Below are 21,302 nucleotides of genomic sequence, written 5' to 3'. Positions count from 1 at the left end.
AAATATCTAACATGGAAAGTATTTCCTACGTTAAGGCTTCTCCAGACAGTGCACTTGCACTTACCTTGGCACCTCACAGGTAGGACGTTCTTGCTTTGCTACTTGGGACACTAAATCCATTAGACTGTATCAGTTTCCTGTTAATGGAAGTTTTTTTGCATTTAAGGGAAACAAAGGTTCATTATCTATTACTGCAAAATAAGCAGAGACAAAAATAAAAAATAGCTTGAAAAAGCAAGTCATGACCAATGCAGGCTACGAATTCAAATTCAGGTGATCTTTTCCCAACTGCATACTGCAAAATTCATACCTGAAATAAAACGTTTTCACTGTACATTTTTTCAGGGAGAGAAAAAGCTTCACTTCAATTGGCTTCCTCTGCAGTGCTTGTGGAAAGTTTAGTTTCTGAGCACTGGCGCTTAGCAAGTTGTTCCTCTTGTTCCCTCCCCAACTTGAGTCAAGTTACTACTGAGTTTCAAGAATAAAACATTGGGGTTTTTTGTTCAAAGAAGCTCAGCTTTTGAATAAGTAAACACATACCATGGAATCAAACTTGGTCCTGTTTACTAATATTTACAAAATATTAGCTACAACTGAAAACCAGATGTTTGAGATGCTTCCAAATCAATTCTGAACAGGTGGAGAAAGCAGCGTCTTGACCCAGCTCTGTAAGAGAACTTAAGAACTGGGATACCAAACACCAGCAGGTCTAAGGAAAGTGCCTGGGTCTGGGAGCACTGCTCCCACTAAAGAGGTAGCTACTCATTAAAACACAGCAGTTCAAACCAACCAATGCAAAATGCCAAAAAGATGTGTGAAATCCCCCCCCCCCCCCCCCCCCCCCCAGCCCCGGACACACTTCTGCAATACTAATTTGGACTGTGGAAGCACCTGGATGCCAAACACTCACCTCATGACACCCATTTTTACTCCATAACACTTAGCTGTAAGAGCACTCAACTAGGAGGACAAGGCAGGCTTTAAGATCTCCTGAGCATGCGGAGATTGACACCACCCTCCCCAGAATCAAATCTTAAACATGAGTCAAGGGGGGTAATAATTAAATAAACAGTTGATGCTAGGTCACCTGGTAGGGTGGGCATTAGCCTGGCTATTTTCTCCCCAGGATACTCAGAAGTCACTTGTACCAGCTAAATTTTACAACAGCAACTAACCGCTATACAAACTTATCAAAGATGCAGCAGTTAGCTCCAACAACAATTAAAAACATAACTTTGAGACTAGGTACACACCAGCTGAACAAGAATTAAACTTCTCTGAAGGGCAGGATGGATAATCATACATTCCCTCCGTCCATAAAGAACTTTCAATTTCTACTTTCAGCTTCAGCAATTGATTTTTTTCAGATAATAGATACCCATAATACATTGCCAAATGGCAACACCAGTGTTACTCTGATCTGTGATTTCAGGAAACAATATCAATTTAGTTACATAGGAGGAAGGGGAGCCAAGTTAGACATCTTGTTCTGTTTATTTTCATGTTACTGCTGCATAATTGATAGCTATCCATAATTTAAGTTTATTTAACTCCAAACCTACTCCTCTGTCTCTTAGTATCTGGTTAAAATTGTTATTTCCATAAGATCTCATGCAATGGAGGCAAAGTAGAATTTCTATTTGGGACCGGAGTGAGAAAGTGCAATGTTGTGCTACAGCAAAAGCAGAAGATTTGTAGAAAAAGACTTTTGTAAAATCTTTATGTCCTGGGTATTCAAGGCACACACTATTCTAAGGAAATCTTGTTTCTTTCTTGATCCTCTGATCTTGGACCTTAAAAAGGCAATCATAATCTTGTAACAACTATGGGATGGACTAAAAAAATCCGACACAATTTCCTTAGCATCAGAGGATGCATACCAGAGGCTAATTTCAGAACCAACCATCCTGGGAACAGTTGAAGCGGTATTAAAAACTAAACAAGAAACTTTTCATAGAAAAGGAGTAAACGAAAGGCTCCTGCAACAAGACACTCCATGCAAGAAACCCAAACTAGAATATATAAATTCCCTCACAGTCCAGGAGGGAACAATAGTGTACCATGAAAGAGGAGGAAAGCCCAACACTCCTCACCACTAGAAAGCTTGGCTCCAAGACACAAAACCCAGCTTAGCAATTTGGGCCAAGCTCAGGAGCAGGAGGAGAACGCAACTGCCATGGGGCAGCACCATGCCAAAGAACAATGATGCTACATCCAACATGTGTTTTCTGACTCCACCATTGCCCCATCCCAATCACTGTGGGAGTTCGCAGCTAAGGGACACTTATCATCCTTCTGCCTACCACAGCAGCTGTAGATGCACTTCTCCAGTGATGCAAATATCTGCTGCATTTCTAAAGCACTCATCTGACCCTGCTTACAATAAGGTCAGCAGCAAAAATCTCAAATGACACTGGAGTAGGATGAAACCAGCTGTGATACTTTTAGTGTTTGTTTATATATCAAAGCAAAAGCAAATTACTACTACTTCCTAACAGAAGACACATCAGTGTCCCCACACCAGTGACTAAAGAAAGACTGAACTAAATATCATGTCAATCCTCAACCAGATACCCAAATGGAAACAGCTTGTACAAAAATAAGCGACAGAAGAGTTTTTTCTCTCCACAAGCCTTTACCCCAACAATGTATGTAACTTCTCTTACATTATCAGTAGTACAGAATAGTTACAGAACAAGCATCTCTAGCTGTACAGTGCTTTCTATTGCAAATGTACTTTGAAGATTTGAATTAATTATTGTACCTGAAGTTTGCTATGCTTTCCTCATGTCAAGACACTCACAACTATTGAAGTAGGACACATGCTCTTCTTGGTCCTTTGTGGCATCACCAGTTTTATTAGGAAATGAAAGTTTCCTGTCTCCTGTCCACCTTGGGATAGTCATTTGGCAGCAACATCAAAGATCTTACTGAAGCCTTGGTTACTTGGGTAACCAAGTAACCCATTTCCAATGGGTGGAAAACAATGCTTGGAGTAAGGTCTGTGGCAACTGTATGCCCAACGTATTTCAAGTATTTTAGGGATTGAAAGGAGCAGAAATGTCATTTTTATGACATTAGGTCTTTTCAAAGATGACAAGCTTAGGCAAAGCCTCCCCACAGAGAGTCTTTACACTACCTTGATCTTCTCCAAGCTTTGCCCTACATTTGGATCACCCTGATGAAGAACTCTCTCTTCAGTACCTAACACTCAAGTGTATATGTGTTTCAAAGGGGTAGATGATTAGCGACTTGTATTTCAAAATTGGGCGTTACTACAGCTTAGCGCTGTTCTATGACTTTAAAAATACAGGACCAAAGCTTTCATTGGCCTGAAACAGTGGAGGGACCATGACACTTATCAGAAGTGAAGCCTGGGCTCTTCTACTGGCAACACATGGAACAGCCCCAGTGCAGCTGCAGTGACACCAAGCCGGCTGGAAGGATGCCACTCTAGGACAGCGTAAGCAGGGAATGAGCTGGCAGGTAAAGAAGCATTCATTTTCCATCTCACACAGGAAATGGCCCTTCTACAGGACACGATGAAGCAATGCTCTGCTCAAACCAGGCAAAGATACTTCCCTGGGTGTCAGAAGCAAAGACTCAGTGAGCCAAATTATCTTGGCGGCTGTTGAGGAACATGAGGAGAGGTGCTCACACAGGTTACAGGTCCAATGCTTGGGCCTCTGGCGGTGCAGCAAGCAAACACAGGGCTCTGGCCAGAGGACATGGCCACAGAGGCCATGAGTGCCACCTCAGTGCTCCAGCTGGGTTCCAACCCCTGGCCCTGCAGGTCGCTGGCCAATGTCACAGCACATGCACTTCTGCTCAGCGTTGTGGCCCCAGGAGACCTGCCCTCCCCGGACATCTGGTTGAAGTTAGTCTTAAGAATCTCAAACTATTTGTGGTCTCAAATTCAGGCTTTTTAAACTTATTGTTACGGATCTCAAACCAGCAGAAATGTTTACAGGCAGACCAGTTTTAAGGGCTGTGTCTTGTTTAAACCAGCAGCTTAGTTTGTTTGGGTTTGTTTTTTTTTTGTTGCCTTGTTTTGTTTTTTGTTTAAAATCACAGAACCAATTTCCTGTAGGCAATCTGACTCCCCACCAGCAGGGACGGCCACATGATCTGGTTGCCCCAGAAATGTGAAACTCACCTAAATTAATAAATGACACAGGCCTGGGACCAGTCTCTGGCAGTGAGGCCACCTGGCATAGAAACCAGCAGCTGCATCCAAGCTGTGTACTGGGAATGGTCCCTGGCCAAAGCTGATTCCCAAACCCTGTCTGGGGATTGTCTGACTCTGTGCAAATTGGCTCATGGCAAGAACAGTGCCTGGTACCAACCACCATACGATACAGCCAGCCAGATCCCTGTGCCTGAAAACATACCTTGGCACTATTTAATTTATTAGAAATACAGTCATTATAGCAACCAGCCCTAGGTTCAGCTTCCTGTTTCTCCCAGCTGGTTCATGCAGTCATTGAAAAGAGGAAACAATATTGATCCCACTGAAGTCTGCCCTACATACGCCACCCTGTGCAAAATCGGGCTTGTTTAGAAGAATTGGAAAGTCAGAACAAGAAGGGGTTGGCTGTCTCTGCTCATAGGAGCCCTTCTTTCTTGTTACTTTGTACACCACAAGAATATCTCAAGGGGGTCCATATTTTCCCCACTTCCCCTCCTTCATTTTTGTTAGCCTGAGGTCAGTGTAAAGGCATTGGCCAACAACTGAATAAAGAGCAATTTCTGGCTTAAAACAGAGTCATCACACACAGCCATTTAGGGAAATCAAACTAAAAAGAAAAAGAAAACCATTGCCAGGATAATGCTTCAGAGAAACACAACGGCTGGCTTGCAAATTAGGAGCCTGCCTGCAAACACAGGCAGTACCATTTATTTCTGGAAGAATACCATTGGATCTGAGGTGTCAATACATGCACACGCAGCGCTTTGTAAAAACACCATTTGCACTTTTTAATCCACGTGCAAAACATTTGAACACAGATCACTAAGCAATTACCCATGTAATTTGCTTTTCCCACATCCAGAATTCTTGTCAAAATGGTTATTTATCTACTTCTCCCGTATCACTTTATATACAAAACACTTGCCTACGTAGTTAATAGTCCTGGTTTTGTGATTGAGCTGAATAACAGTTACACTTGTTTCTAAAAAAAAGAATAATGTCTCTTTAAACATGTAAAAATGTTCATGTTCAAAAACTGCACATGAACACATGCTTGGTTTTAGAGCAAGCCAAAGACCATGGGAGACACCGACTGAGGCAGACCAAGCCATTTGTTAGGTTTACCCAAGCTTCCTGCTGGTGACCTCAACGTGTGCAGTCCTTGTGCCATTCCTTCAGATGTGTTCACACCTTGTAAGAAGCACACAACAGTGTTCATTCCTGATTCTTCAAAAAAGAGTTAAGTCAAGTCATCGGGTTTTTAGAAAGATGAAAATAAGCTGTGACCAGAAGGATGCTGTGCATGAAACTAGTCCAGGATAGAGACTTCCTGGCATGGTTTTCTGTTAATAAAAACTTATTAAGGAAATCCTGACCAAATGAATCTCTTATCTGCCAAAGAACCTACTGGGGAGGAGGGAAAGAAGGAGTAAAAGCATCCTAAATCACAGAGGAGCTTTCAGAATTCAGATAAAGTTCATGCATTTTCAGGCACTACAGCATGTACATTTTTTTTGAAACAATCGGTACATTCACAACTCCCTTTCCCTACTGCTTTCTCTGGTATCTAATATGGCTTAGCCACAGTATTTGAAGAAAAGTTAATAATCGGAAACCTAAGGACCATGACCATCGGCATTTATAGAATTTCTTGTTTAACAAAAAAACCCAAACAAACAAACAACAAACAAAACCTGACACCCTTACCTTTGCTTTTAATCTTCCACTCCAAAAACAACACTTTGGAATTGAATTAGTGGTACAAGCTACTGTGGCATTTCCTACCTTCCCACTGGTCATGTGCTCCCCCACCATACTAGCAACCATGAAGAGCATACAAAGGGGAAGATGAGATGCCAAACAACAGAGGTCCCAAATGTCCGCCAGACAACGTCCACAGCTGCGCAGCCTGCAGAAATCCTGCCTGCAGCAGGGCTGAGAGCACGTCCCTGCTACAGCCCATCACACTCAGTGGGGCTCCTCATCTGCCAGTGTGTTGCAGCTCAGGCTGCTGCAGAACTTCAAGCACCGCAGCAAGCTCGCCAGAATTTTACATCCTTTTGCTTTTTGGCTACAAATAAACCTAGCAGCAACAGGAATCAGAGTGTGAACCTGAAGATTCAGTAAGTGTTTGTAGGAGACTGAACTGATGTCCTTGCTGAGGTCTGGCAGGATCATTTACTCGTTGATATTTTGAAAGCATGATGATGGATTAACCTATTCCCACTGATTTATTGGCAGTTGGAGAAGTTAGCAAGAAGAGATTTGTTTATGAAGTCTGATTCATTTCGAGAAGGGAAGAGAGTGCACTCTTCTTCAGAAATGGATTAGCACCTATGTATTGTGTAACCAACCCCTGCTGCATAGCATGCTGTGCCAAGTACAGTGGTCTACCACCCATTGGAGTTGACATGCTTAAGCTAACTCCTTCCCCTGCTTTCTCCTGCCTCAAGAAATCCAGTATATGTCCACTCTGAGCTGCCAATGGCAGCTAATACAGTCTCAAAAACTCCTATTACTCCTGACTTCAGATGCAACACAACGTAGAAAACATGAGGTAATATTAGACAGGCTTTCACTTGTCAGATGGTGCTAAAAACCTCAGCTGCTAAGGCAGCGCACAGACTGGCCCAGGCAAGGCTCTAGTAGACCCAATGTACACTTTTGGAACTTAATTATAGTTATTCTGACTGGATGGGACATAAAATAGAGCTCAGTGGAATGGAATAAAATACATCATTTCACTGCAGCAAAAAGCATCAACTTCTTAATTCCAGTCATTAAATAACTTTAGTCCAGGCCTAGGTTACAATAAAGCCCAAGGTGTCAATTTTGACTTGACAGATACACTATCTTCTCACTCTCCTCCATCAGCACAATTAATGTTGAACGAGCTTTAGTCCTCCTCCCCCATGTTAGTACCACCACACTGCCCTGTCTCGATCTCTAGTTTTTAGCATAGGCAGAAGCAGATACTGATAAAGTAAACCATTACCATGGCATATTAAAAGCATAAAGATCATTCATCTCTAGAAGCCAAATGCAGGGCTCTTATGCAAAGGCCCTCCCACCTCCCCTTGAGCTCCTGGCTGGCAGAAAGCAGGCTTCGCCAAGGCTGCTGCCTGACCAAGGACTCCTGTGCCACAGGAATTTGAAGCAATGGGAACAACGGGACAGAAGCAGGCACAAGGGCTGTATGACTGATTCTGGAGAACAGCACAGGCATGAGCTTTCCAACTGTGCTTCCAGTAACTGCAGAAGTGTGATACCTTTGACAACAGCTTATTGCTGGCACAACTGCTGAAACGGCCAGTGAAGCAAAGGCATTATTTGTAAGTCCAGCCAAGACATCATGTAGAGGATCTCCTATGCCACCAGAGTGCTGCAGCTGTCTTTAGTCAGCCCTACTACTGTAGAAGCTAGGCTGGACCACAGGCTGTGTCCTTACCATCAAAGCCGAAAGCATGTCCTCGGAAATTCTGCTTTCATCCTATCCCATGCACGTGGTGCTGCAAAACACAAGGCCTTTGCAATGTCAGTTTGAACCACTCACTGGAGGACTCCATAGCCCACAGCTGCTCTAACAAAACACAGAGCTGAGAGGGGGGACAGAACTTCCCCATATCAAATGGGAAAAACAGGTATGGAGTGGGGGAATGAGAAGATACAGCTTAATAACACTAGCGATCAAGAAGAAAATATGTAAAGTAAGGGTAATTCAGCACATAAGCAAAATGAATGCAAACTGGTTACAAATAAAATGTAAGCCATCATTTCCAGTTTCACAGCAAAGATTCCTAAACTTTCCAACACACACAGAAGTGGCAAATACTTCATGAGGACCCACCCCTTAAAAGGGATTACCTTACATGGTTTTCTGAGATAAGGGGCAACTGTATTAAATGAAAAGGCAATCCCTTCTGGATCTTGTGCAATAAACTGTCCTAGAAACATACACATAGACAAATAACTTCCAGAATACAGAGTTCAACACTTGACCTTGCAATGTCAACTGACATCTGCAAGGAAAGAAACTTCAGTGTAGAGATTCTTCAAGAAGCATCCAAGTCAGAGGAGTCATCTATAAGATTAAGCATTGCTGTACTGCTTCAGAAAGGCTAAACAACGACAAGAAGGAAAGCATCAGAATAGACTAATTTTCAGTGCTCCCCTGCTTCATCTTATCTTGCATCACAATAAACCTACTGAATTTCCTTTTCCAGTCACTGACTACATGTTTTTTATTCCAAGCCACAGATAAACTAAATAGTGTGGAAGTCAGAGACTGTTGGTACCTATATATCTAAATCTTGAAACCATTTGTACCAGGAGAATACGTACCACTGATCTGAACCAACACCAAAACCCTCTATCATCTCCCATCCTCTAGCATGCATTAGCTTGCATAATGCAGATGCATAAATGTAATCATATTTTCGCTATACCTTATTACCTTTTAAGCTAAAGTAAAAGCTTTAGCACCAACTCATTATTAGACCTAACTAGAGCTTAAAAAAAAAAAAAGCTGTTTACTTTAAGACCCTAAAGTAAGTACTCCACGAGGCAGATGCACCACCTGCCTAAGAATATTAAGAATAAAATTAATCCTTTATTTGCCATGATAAGTGAATTCAAAGCCAAAGGTAAATTTACCAAATTTGCACTCACTGTTGGAGGTGTAAATTCTCATTATCTGTTATGTTCTAAACACAGGCAACAATCTTCTCTCCATATTCCTTCAAGACAGGGCACTGCGTTTTATCTGGATTAGAATTATCTGGATTCAGGTGAGAGAGCATTCAACCTGGTGGCAAAATAGGCCAATTCACATCAGGATAGCCTCTTCTCAGATTTCTATTGGTGGGACTCCACTCCTAAGAAAACTGCTATTACAGACTTGCAAAGGTCAAAAGCATTGCCTTCTAGGGCTGATCGATCACTACTGTTATTTCAAAAACCTGCTAAGAACATCGATCTTTTACCTCACAGTAAGACGGAATGGTACAGGATTTGGAGAACAAAAGATCAAACTTCTCAGCAAACTTGGCAGCAGAACAGCAGTGCTCTTCTATCCAGAACTGTGCTTTGGCACTGCCTTCCATTCAGTGCTCAAAACCTTAAGAGTTCCCTGAAAAAACTTAAATTAAGTGGTGAATACACATGGTATGACAAGCAAAGCCCATATGTTCAAAGTCTGGCCAAGGTTAGTTACACAACACTATTTCCCGCAGCCTGACTAAGAGAAAAATTAAAACACCACTTTTTTTAATCCCAGTCTCCCCAACTGTTCTCCTTCTTATGAGGATGAAGGCTGTATTTTGTCTATCTAAAATCTGAGCACAGTCTAATTTGCAAAATTTATTACCTGCTTTCTGATAGCCAAATATTCATTTTGACCATTACTTTTGTGCAGTTTCAAGCCATCAGGCATGCAGACTGTGACATATGAAGAACCCTGAAAGAGGCATATGGTTTCATGATTATGTAAAGCTCCATCCCTGGAGAGCTGCCTGGTAAACTTGCCCTCTCCTGCTCCTCCTTTCACAAAATTGTCCTTTTCGTTCTCCAGGCTTGTTCCAGCCACTTGCCCAACCTGCTGGCTGGGGTACTTGCCCTTTCTGCGTGGAAGTTTTCGATTTTGGGTGGGGTTTTGTTTTTTTTTTTTTAAAAAAAAGTTTTCACTTTTACTGCATTTCATGCTTCACCTCACAAAAGTATAAAGAAGCAAGTTTTATTTTCTCTTTCCTAAAATGACCCATGCAGGACAAGGCTCTCCTGAACAGGATGCACCCTGCTGTGCATGGTTATTCTCAGCACCCCACAGCTGCTGCTCCTGTCCCCTCCCAAAGGGCCCCACCCCAGCATCCTGCGGCACCACAGCTGCATCCATCACTCCCTCTCACCATATGCAGAAGGGAAACAACTGTGGTTTTTCCTGCTCCTGTCTTTGCAACAGGCTACACTAGGGACTAGTGCAGTTCTCATCAAATCCCTGGGCAAATACACGCAGATACTGGCAGAGTGTTTTGTATAAAAGGACTCATATTTGACAGGTGTGTGATGGAAGCACCACGGGCAAGGCAATTAAACATGGCTTCTGGGGTACTTTTATGTGAATGGCCTTCCAACATCTGAGAGGTTACAGAGCACAGAACACAGTGATGCAGAGAAGATACTTCTGCAAAAGCCAGTTGCTCTCCTTAGGGCGTTGCGCATCATTTATGAAGTTTTTAGAGCTCCTGAGCACAGGAGCAGCACGTGCCTGCATTACACCCTCCCATTTTCTCCTTTCCGTTTCTCCCTTGAACCACCAAGTATTTTCTGACTTCTCTTAAGACTGTTAAAAACAACATTTTACACAACTTGTGCTACTTTTGAGCAGTTCTCTTGTATGTATTATCACAGAGCTGAAAAATGTTGCAAGGAAACCTGCCCACAGAACACTGTTTGCAGATGCCATGCAGGAAACAGTGCAGCTGGGGAGAAGGAAAATAAAAACAAAGTGTCTCCCTCAATAACCAAAATCCTGTAAGGTAGGTCAAACAAGCTACTGACATATTTCTATTGTGCTACAACTTCACATGCTATTTGAGACCTTAAGACCACTAAGCGATCCTCAATGAAAGGCCAGTTTTACTGAACTATCCTGGTAGCCTCAAAACTGTTGCAATTCCTTTATTTTAAGGTATTGCAGCCATTTAATGCTGTAGCATCACTGCCTCCTCTAGCCATCTTTAGCTTCAGGACGAAAACCAAAAAGTTTCCTGCAACAGTATATTTTTAGTTATATGCCTGCTCTGTACTGCACATATTCCACAACCAGCATTTGTTTTTCTTCCAGGGGCTGCAGGGCACACACAGAGCTGGCATTGTACGGTCCCCTCTCAGCAAGGAGCATTGTTCAGCTGCAGAACTGGAGAGACTGCAAGGGGAAGGTCACCAAGACTGACAGACACAAGACTCACTGATGAGAGATCCAGTCCCTGCGGAAGTAGATGCCAGTGACATCAAGGAGGGGTCAGGGAAGACAATAAGAAAAACGAGAACTGGTTAATGTGGGAAGCAGATGCACCATCCTGAAACTTCCTGCAACTCAAGAGCATTGCTCCACAACTGGCAGAAAAAGAAGCTACCATAAGGCAAACAGAAGGTGCGTTAAGTAGCTCTTCTTATTCCAAATAAAGCTGGTAAGATAAGATGCATGCATCTACACCTTTTATATAAAAAATTATCTCTAAAACAGTGAGGCGAGTAAAAACCACTGCATCTCTGATTCTAAATGCTCGAGCACCTAATTTCCAACATATTTTGTTGACTAATTGCGCTTCTGAAACTGGGTCTGTACAAGTCATGGTCCAAGCAATGTCATATCATGTTTTTGCAGCTGCCATCTTGCAGTTAAGACATGAACTTAATACAACTGCAGGAGTTGCATCAATTTGTTGATGACCTACATGAGCTAGTAGTTGCAGGATAGCTGACTAAATGCTATCAGAAAGACAAGACTAAATGCTAGTGCTTTAATTCTTTAACTGAGAGTACCTGGGGAGAGCATCGTAAGGCAAGGGATATACAAGCTTTGGCAAACTTCAACAAGTCATCTCCTGGTGGCACGAGGTGCCACATGAGGTTAAAAAACCTACATTGCAAGGTCTCTCACAAGTTACTAAGAGTTTATCATCCCCAACAAGTACTCAGCAAAACATTTTACGTGTTAGTCCCTGGATTTTGGCATCTCAACAGGATACATGTTAGTCAAATCAGGAACAGTTAGTTTTCAACATCTGCAACAATTTCTGATTCCAAGAACTTTTGGACCGCCTGCCTTCTCTTAAACCTCTTGCCAGCATCCTCTTCTTTCACTCAGACAGCCAGCACTAACCTCCACCCTGAGCTTTATTCCAGAGTCACCAAGTTGTAACACACCCAATCAGTTTAAAAAAATTCAGAGCAAACAAGTTGCATGTACAGCAACAGGTCTCTTATGAACCTCTGCATTATTGCTGTAGAGTTCCTTCATTTCCTCTCAACAATTTTATTGGTGACTGATATTTTTATCAAAATTTAAAGAACCTCCAGGCAGGGACAAGTCTTTTTACACTTGTGAAGAACATCCACACCTTCTGCACTGCTTAAACTACTGCTCAGGATGCAATAACCTGGGTGTGAAACCTGCAGTCTTAGACCCATAAACATGCACACACAGATAGCATCAAAATCAGTTGTTAATACCACCTGCATTTCTGCTGCAAACCAACAGCCTCAAACAAAGCAGAGCAGCCACCAGTAACATAACCCTGTGCTTAGACGAGAATTACAGACTTGTATTGCAACCATACTGCTGGGCAAAGCAATCACTTTCTACCATTCCACCAGAGGAGACAGGAAACCCAGAGAGTTTACCAACGGACTGCAGTTCCTCGCACCCTGCCTGGATAAAGCACTGAGTGAAGAATCCCACCTCTCATTAGAGGTGTTTCACAAGTGTGAACTGTAACACTATATGCTTTACGTCCTGGATCTGGACAAGAAAACCACAAGGAGCAAAAGATTACTTCTGATGTACTTATGGGTGGAAAGATCACACTTCTCCATGCTAAAAGGCATGTCAGCAGGATGCCAAAGACAACCCCCACATTTCTTGTCACATAAGCACATTCCTGTTCCTAACTCACCATTAGTTTAGAGATGTCAAGATTTCATCTACACAAGACATTAATTTTTTTACACCCTAAAAAACATGCTAGTTAGCATACCCAGAAGACAAGCCTTGGACAACAGCATAAGTGTACATCTGCATTTAAAAGCCTCTTAAGTAAACATCTGCATTTAACAATCTCAAACTAAACCAAACTTAGCAATACAAGTTCTGCACAGTTTTCTCTATGTGAGATGAAGATGCTAATAGGTACATGACAAACAGTCTGGGCTCACTGTTTGTACAGCGATCCATACAAAGAAGCTCAGATCTCAGTTCAAAAGGAACTTAAGATGATACAAAGCAGTGGAGAAGACAGGGGTGTCTGTTCCCTTATTAAAACAAAAAATCCTATGGTATAAATATTTTTCTTCTAGGTTTTGTCACCTTTTAGGAGACTAGAATGCCTGTTTTTTAAAAAGAAAAGATTTTGACAATTTGCAGTTGACTACAAAAGTGTTTACCTCCTGTGAATACTTCAAGAAGAACAGTTCTTGACTGCAACACCTCCGTTTCCAAGGTCTGTAGCTTGGAAGTGAGTACAGAACTCCCACCCAAAAAAGGGCACAGACCAGAGTTCATAATTACTAGGGAAGCTGCCTACACCAACACGTGTCTAAGATTTCTTCACCTACGATATAGCCGGTGGAAAAAAAGATGGCTAGTGGCAAAGTGCAGGTTTACCACAATGACACCTAGCCCCTCCTACCAGTGTTGCATGGTGACGCACATCAGATACCCAGCTGAATTAGCACTCACATCACTGGCAAGCTCTTGAGAAACACAGAAATGTGCCAACACAAAGCAGAACTATTTGCACTGAAAGCAGGGTGAGTCAGTGCACCTTTCCCACCGTATACCCATGCTCAGGTAAGATTAATGACACAATCTTCTTTGGAACACAGAGTTAGATATGTCTGAACTTGACATGCCAGCGACCTACTTTTCAGACATGCCCAACACCCACCTCTCACTCTGAAGGCAACAAGAGACAAAGATGCTCAGCTATTTTGAAGTGGTAGCACATGCTTTTAACACACAGGGAAGCTGATGACAACTTAGGGCCAGCTGTGCGTATTAGGAAAATCCCATTTCAGCTTCATGTGTAGCACCTAGGACATTCAATGCTATGGATCACTCAAGATTCTACAACTTTGCATGTATGTATCTGTTAATTCCACCCGTTTGCTGGCAGGTGAAAATGCATGGATGAAAGCTAATAACTTCTTTCTTATAGCCCTCCTGCATCAGATTTATACATTCTTGAATAACAAATGCTGCCACTCTAACACTCACCTGCCTGGACAGGTGCATCCCTTTTTCTTAGAAGAAAAAACAAAACAAAATTGCATTTTTTCCCTCCCAGTGCACACCAGTTGTACTGCAAAGAGATACAAGCTCAGTCCATTTTGCCCTAGAAGGGAATCAGCCAAATTATCTAAGATTAAGACACAATGCACATCGTCCAACTAACATGACTGACTAGGATTCAGAACAGAAAATATGTAGAGCATATCAGCGATGCACACTCGAAAGAAACTCCAACCTTGCAGGTTATGTAAAGTTTAGATAATCTAGTTAAATATGTCATCTCCCCCCTAGATTCCTTCTTTCCCCCTTTACACCATTCCTTGAGGAATAACCACACTCTCTATTATTACTTAGTTTTCATTTTATTTCTTAAAATGAGTGCATGTGCTACAGATACAATGACTAAGGTCTATATAATGCATTACTATGTCTGCAAGCTATAGCTGAAAGACTTCTGTGTCTTTTAAAACCAGATAACACCACTGGCACCATACAAAATAGAGACTGAGCTCCTGTGTTGAAAGGTTTATGGGTACAGAGTCACATCATGCACTAAAGAAAACCTTTAAAGTGGTACCTAGTTGGGGGTGGGTGGGTGGGTGTGGGGGTGTGTGTGTGTGTTAAGTCTGCTAGCAACTTAAACAATCGTGTTCAGTCATTAACCAGTGAACCAAAGGAGAACTCTCACCTCTTCATCTCCACAAGACCCATCCTTCCCAGCCTGAAGCAAGTGCTGGAGATGGCAAGTCATTCCAGCTGAAGCCCTCTGCAAAAGTTTCAGAGCATTTTTCTCATACCAGCAGTTCTTACCACAGGCTGGGAAACATGGCCAAAACACACTTATTTGGTTAACAAGTAAAGAAACAGATAACATCTCTATAACCGTCCTTTACAATTTCCAGGAATCTCTAAAAGCCCTCAACACTCCAGGACATTAAACAACCATGTCAACACTAACACTAGAAAGCAGGTCCAAACAGGAGTAGTATCATACACATCTATGCAAGCCTAGTCATAAGCCACAGGTACTGAAAGTCCAGTAAACTATGCTTCCACCACAGGTATCCTGAAACCTCCAAAAGTCTGACTCCGAACCTGCTATTCTTTCCAAATAAGTTTTAGACTCTGAACTTTTCAATTACAATAAAAATGCTTATGCAGGCAGAAGGTGAAAGGAAAAAAAAAAAAAACCACCTGTCAATCAACATTCTCATGCCTAAAAAAATAAAAGGCAAGATCATAGCTGATAGCTTCTCAGGGACACTGCAAACCAGCCCCACAAGCAGGCAGATTACCTTGTTAGTGCCTTTAAACAGAAAATAGCCTAGGAACCTCCAGACTTAGTACAGTATTTTAATGTCCATAGAGCTATCCTGTATCACCAGCAAAACTTGACACATCTATCGGTGGATTTCTTTACCCAGTTTCATCAGCTAGCAGGACCTAACTGACCTACACCAGGGGTTTGCTCTGGGATGGGAAGGAAGAGGGATGGTTGCTCATGAACTGGTGAGTTTCTTAGTGTGAAACCTCTGGTTTCTGCTTCACCACTTGTTTCTTGAATCTGACGTTTTGGTTCTTAGTGAAACAAAGATCTCTGACCAACCCCTTTCTATACATAGAAATATCAGCTCAGAGCATCACAACTCAAACGTACTAAAACAGCAGAAACTACTTATTTTTTCTAAGGCAGGGGGAGAGGCAGAGCTTGAGACCTATACAAGAGTGAATGAATTTCAGGAATACTTTCTTACAGATAAAAAAAACATTGGCTGAGTAAGCCTAACAAGCTACAATGAGCCAAAACACACTCAAGTTTTATTCAGCTTCATAACAAATACATAAAAATGTAAAGACAATAACATTGTGAGCATGTAGCAATGTAAAACTCTGCTTAAAGTTCCTTTCACAGTGTACTTGTTTTATGTAGCTCAGTTTCTCTTGCTATGAGGCATGAGTTCACTTGGAGACCACAGCTCTGATGAACTTAAATGATCTTAAATTTGCACATATTTGACAACTTGCTGAAAACTAACTTACAGTGAGGACAAAGACAAGATGAAAGAAATACTGCCAGTTTTCCGAAAGTTAGCAGAGACATAAAAGCAGACACTCAACAGGATAACAGGCATCCAACAGAAGCAGTCCATCAAAAAAAAAAAAAAAAAAACAACACAAAAAACAACCTTGAGAATCAAAATATATTCACACACTGGTCAACATTTGTCTTTCAAGCTGGGGACACAGGTTACACCATGCACCTGAGTTGCAAAGAAACTCTACTTAAAATAATTATTTATGGACTCTGCAAGAAAAATAAGCTCTTACTTTAAAGGCAGGCACCTTCAGGATGGAGTTTTGAAGCTCCGGCTGCTCGGCTGAGTTAAGTTTGAGCTCTTTCAGAAGAGACAGAGATGCCTCTGGGCAGCCTCAGACCCCGCACAGCCCAGCTAAACGGCCTGAAAATATCCTCCTCTTTGGCAGCTTTACAACACGAGATTTAACTCCAAGATCTTATCGCTGATACATGGTATTTTTAAACAATTACCAAGAAACGTTTGGAGCGGGGAAACGGGAACCAAAACTACTGTTTTAGCCAATGCCGCCGCAATCTTTAGGCAAGGTCAGAGACCTCCACAGCCTCCCCGGCAACCCCTGTGATGCAGGGCGATCTCAAATCCCATCTTACTCACGTGAAGAAAAGTCACTCAAGTCCTGCAAGTTTCAGCAGCGCCCCTGCCCGCCCACCGCCCTGACCCGCACGGCGGCGGCGGAGGTGGCCACCAAGCTGGAGACCCCTGCCCCAGGCGCCTTCCCCTCCCAGGACCACATGCGGTTGCCTAAAGCGACGTCCCCTCGCTGGACCACCGCGACCCGCTGAGGCTTGCCTGGACTCCGGTGGCGGAGTCTACACTGACACCGGTGATGGCAGTGGTCCATCACCATCATCGCTCGCTGGCGATGGTGGTGGACTACCACCGCAGGACCTGTCACCTCCACCATCACTCGCCGGTGACAGTGATGGTGGAGGTGACAGACCACCGCCGCGGCCCCACAGCACCTACAGACGCCCGCTCCCGGTACCTGTCCTCGGAGACGCTGATGACCCCATCCTCCTTGGGCACTATCGCTGCCATGTTCACCACTTCCTGCGAGCCCTCCACTTTGTTGAGCAGGAGGGGCTTGCGAGTCAGCGCCTTGGGCTGAGGCTCCGCCGCCATGGGCGCCGCGGGGCCGGCGGGCTCCGCCGCTGCGGCCGGAGGAGGCTGCGGCCGGGGGAGGCGGCCGGCACTGCCGAGGCGGAGCCGAGAGCCGCCGGAGCCGGGCGCTGCCGCGGGCTCCCTGGGAAGCAGGAACAGCGCGGCGGCGGCGGCGGCACCGCCCCCGAGCCGGGCTGAGCCCGGCGGGGCGTGGCGCGGTGGTCTGAGGGGGGGGGGGAAAATGGCGGCCGCCGGCCGCCATCTCGCACAGTTGGGCTGCGGCGCCGCGCCTTCGCGAAGGCAAACCTTTGGAGTGACGGTGCTTTAAACGCACATCTCCTTCAATGGCCGCCCTCCCGGGGGTCCGGGCTGTCCGGGCCGAGCGCGGGTGCGCCTCAGGGGGCGGCCGGGTAAGCGTGTCCCGCTCCTGCCAGGCGCTCCTCCCTTGGCACGGTTAGGCTGCTCTCCTGCCCGTCCCGCACGCACGTTGCTGCGATGCCTTTTGCGAAAGAGAGGGGAGTAAAGATTAAACGGGGCGCTGCTTCCCTCTGTTTACATTACTTTTCCCTATCTGAGTTTATCTTGGGACTGAAGGTCAGCACGTGAGGTAAAGATGGGATTTTTGCTGCTCTGTTAGGCAGTAGGACCATGTTGTATTAAACTTTCTGCAGTGTTTTATGCATCGCTCAACGTTTCCATAATTGAACGAATTCTACATGAATTTCAGTATTCGGTGTTGAAAAATGGGTGGAATAAAACACGGCGCGAGCCCGGACGGAGGTAACAGTACGAAGCCTCGCAGCAGGCAGGGGTTGGTAGCAGGTTTGCAGCGTGGCAGGGCTGCTTGTGTGGTGGCAGCAGAAATTCGCCATCAGAAGAGCTTATTCCTAAGGGGAATGCAACAGGCTTCCAGCATTTCATTTTCTGCAAGATGCTACTTTCACTTACTTTTCCTGATGGATTCATTGAGGTCCAAGAAGGTCAGATAACTCACCCAGCTTTCTGTGCTAAAGCCAGTGAAAAAGCACTTCTTCCTGAGGTATACTCCAAACTTTCATAATCTGTCTCAAAAGATTCTGGAAAAGCATGTTCAACATCTGAACTATTGTCTGACATTGCAGAAGTCATCACTGGATTGGAAAGCATTATTTCAGCTGTAATTTTAGATCTGCTCACACTAAGCCAACAAGCAGCAGTTCTGTGCAAAAAAAAAAAATCAGTGCTCCTGCCCACCAGGAGAAAAACTGAGGAGACTTGTAAGAGTTCAGGTATGAAAAACATAAAGATCAGGTGTTTACTTTTTCTCTGGGAGTAACATGGAGCAGTGTCAGCAACAGAACAAATCCTGATTGGCCACTTGGCACTTATGTTGCCTATGTAGGAGACATAGACATAGATAGAGTAAATTCTTTGGGGCAGAAACTAAATTTTCACAATGATTAGTAGTCTGTGTTACGGTAGACACACAAGCAGTATCTGCAGGACCACAGCAAGACATTTAAGCTTTACTCAGCTAAACTTCTTCGGATTCACCAGTGTACTGTGGAGGGAAAGGTCCGGTCAGCAACAGCCAACGGCTGTATAATGACTTATAGGAAATGAATCTGCAGTCTCAAACTATTTCCCAGAGGATGTGTGATCACATTAGATAACATCCCTTTCTCACAATTGTTAGAACTACTTCTAAAAAGGCAAAGACCAATCCTTTTACTGCTATGGATGATCCTGTGGCCCTAGGCTAGCCTTACAGCTAGAAATGTTTGTCTGGCTACTTGAGACATTCTTTGAAGATTACATACTTGATAGTTTTCAGAATGGATGTGTATCTAAAAATGACTTTTAACTGAAGTCGGGCAAGGTCTGCTATCTTTGCAGTTGTTTGCATTCAAGACTGGGTGCTATGCATCACTGACAGATAACCAGGGGCTGAGAGTATGCTGGAGACAACAGGCTGCTGGCTCTTTTTGCTGAACAGGCCTTTAAGGAAGCAATTAATAGAGAAAATTAATGTCTTGATAGGAAAAGGTGTAGTTCACAAGACTGGAAGCAGGTCCTACACATCCCCCAGATTAGCTGGATTTTCCGCAATTGTTTATTGAGACATATTACATTTCCCTATTAACTTTGTCTCTCCTATATCCTTAAACAGTTTCAGGTCCAACAGTATTCCTTCAAGGTTTAAGACACTGTTTGGAGGAAAACACTGAAAGGGGGGCATGCATTTTGGACCAAAGCCAAATTATAGTATGCTGACATTCTGAAATCAAATATATGCTTTATATAAAGGTTTGGTCTTCGGAAATAAGTTACCCTTGGCGGGAGGAGGGATCCAAACAAAAGAAAAACCACAATGCAAGCGAGGCTCCAGTGGCCCGTCAAAATAAAAACCTTAAGGGCATGTTTTCGAGCTTATCTGTAATGGTGACTTCCTCTGCAAGACCAGGAAGGCACCTGAATAATAGAAGGGTGTCCTGAGATCTAGTACAGCACTTTACCAGGCATGCAGGCTGGAGGTCAATGCTCTGCTCTTCCTTATAAGATGGGGAAATAGGGTTGGGAAATTATCACACACAAAAGCAGTTTTGCCATGACTGAGAGAAGAAAAAGTAATGCATGGAAAACTGGGGAGATGAGGAAGGCAGACAAGAAATAGAAAGATTCCAGAGTGAGATGGGAACCTGGAGTTTCGTCCTGCATTCTACCCAACAGGCTAAAGGAATATTGTTGTAATGGTGGAAAAGGCATTGAAATTACAAACAAGACTTGAGTGTTGTCCCAGATCTATTGTTGTCACACGCAATTCTATAAAAAACTTTTAAGAAACAATTCTCCCATAAGGACAAAAACTAATGGGCAAAAAGACTTCAAGTTAAAATTGCTGTAGTCAAGTTTAATAAATACCTACAGAAGCAAAATTAAGGTAGTTTAGAAAAGTATATCCTCATATAATTGGAAAAAAAATTCAAGAAAGTTTTATAAATACTTCTTTGCACATTTTTTTCATTTTCTGTCATAGCTTTCAGGTCAAATTGCATGGATTAAAAATATTGCTAGGACCGAAAGCTAGACAACTTAATAACTGAACTCGAAGCCAAGAAAAGCAAGCTTATTCAGTTATTTTTCTACATTGAAAAAAATTGTAGGGTTAAGAATTATATGATGCTCCTCTGGTATGTACTTTTTTGCAGGTAATCATAAAAATTACATGGAAGGAAATTTATGACTACTTTATTTAAAGGCTCTTTTTCTTGTTAACAAAAATTCTGAATCGGTAGAAAGTGTGGGAACTTTATTGGAAGAGTAACATGGAGTGAAAAACAAGCTGGAAAATACAGCTTACTTCATATTGAATTCATATTACCTCGTCTTTGTTTCTTAGTGTCATTTCTCTTAGTCTGCCTTTTGGCATGCCACCATGGTAAATGAAGTGTCCTTCCCTCTGTTAGTTTTGGCCGTTATTTTCTTCATGCAGGTTGACTTTCACTCCTTTGATTTGAATAGAGCAGATTTAGGCTGCTTGCCTATAAGCAATAACACTGGCTCATGTATTCATGGATGGGATGACAACAGAAGACCTCTGGGAAGAAGCAGTGCTGGTTTGAGCCGATGTGCTCACACACAGTGGAGCCACTTTCCATGCCCTCGTATTACACCAGAGTCTGGGAGGACTTTCTCCAATTCCTCATCTGCAGTCTTGTCTGAAGCTTGGGAGCCGGAGCAAATTGAATTCCCCATCTTCCCTGGCAATTTGCTTTAAAAGCTGCTCTCTGGCTCCATCTTCTGTTTGTTTGTTGGTGGGTTTGGGGTTGATTTTTCAGATTTATTTATTTTGGTTTATCAGGGTGAGATTCTTCTGAGTTTTACAAACTAAACTTGTTTTTAAAAGTGGTTAATCACGTCTTGT

The 21,302-nt window shown here is 43.2% G+C and overlaps 1 protein-coding gene across 2 annotated transcripts in view; it reads right to left on the bottom strand.

Moving 5' to 3' along the window:
• WDFY2 (WD repeat and FYVE domain containing 2) overlaps positions 1-21,302 on the bottom strand; it is a 78,557-nt gene that overhangs the window by 50,504 nt on the left and 6,751 nt on the right. Inside the window, exon 1 of one of the 2 annotated variants that reach the window (XM_064440944.1) lies at positions 17,283-17,565. The exons of the other annotated variant lie outside the window; for it this stretch is intronic. Within the exon in view, the coding sequence (XP_064297014.1) occupies positions 17,283-17,419 (137 nt within the window). The 5' untranslated portion in view covers positions 17,420-17,565. Of the gene's footprint in view, positions 1-17,282; positions 17,566-21,302 lie in introns of those variants that run through there. 2 annotated transcript variants of the gene reach the window in all.

The sequence above is a fragment of the Phalacrocorax carbo genome, chromosome 1 (genome assembly GCF_963921805.1).
Source record: "Phalacrocorax carbo chromosome 1, bPhaCar2.1, whole genome shotgun sequence".
Taxonomy (NCBI): Eukaryota; Metazoa; Chordata; class Aves; order Suliformes; family Phalacrocoracidae; genus Phalacrocorax; species Phalacrocorax carbo.
The sequence above is the reverse complement of the archived record's forward strand: the minus strand, read 5'-3'. Positions and strand labels throughout refer to the sequence as shown.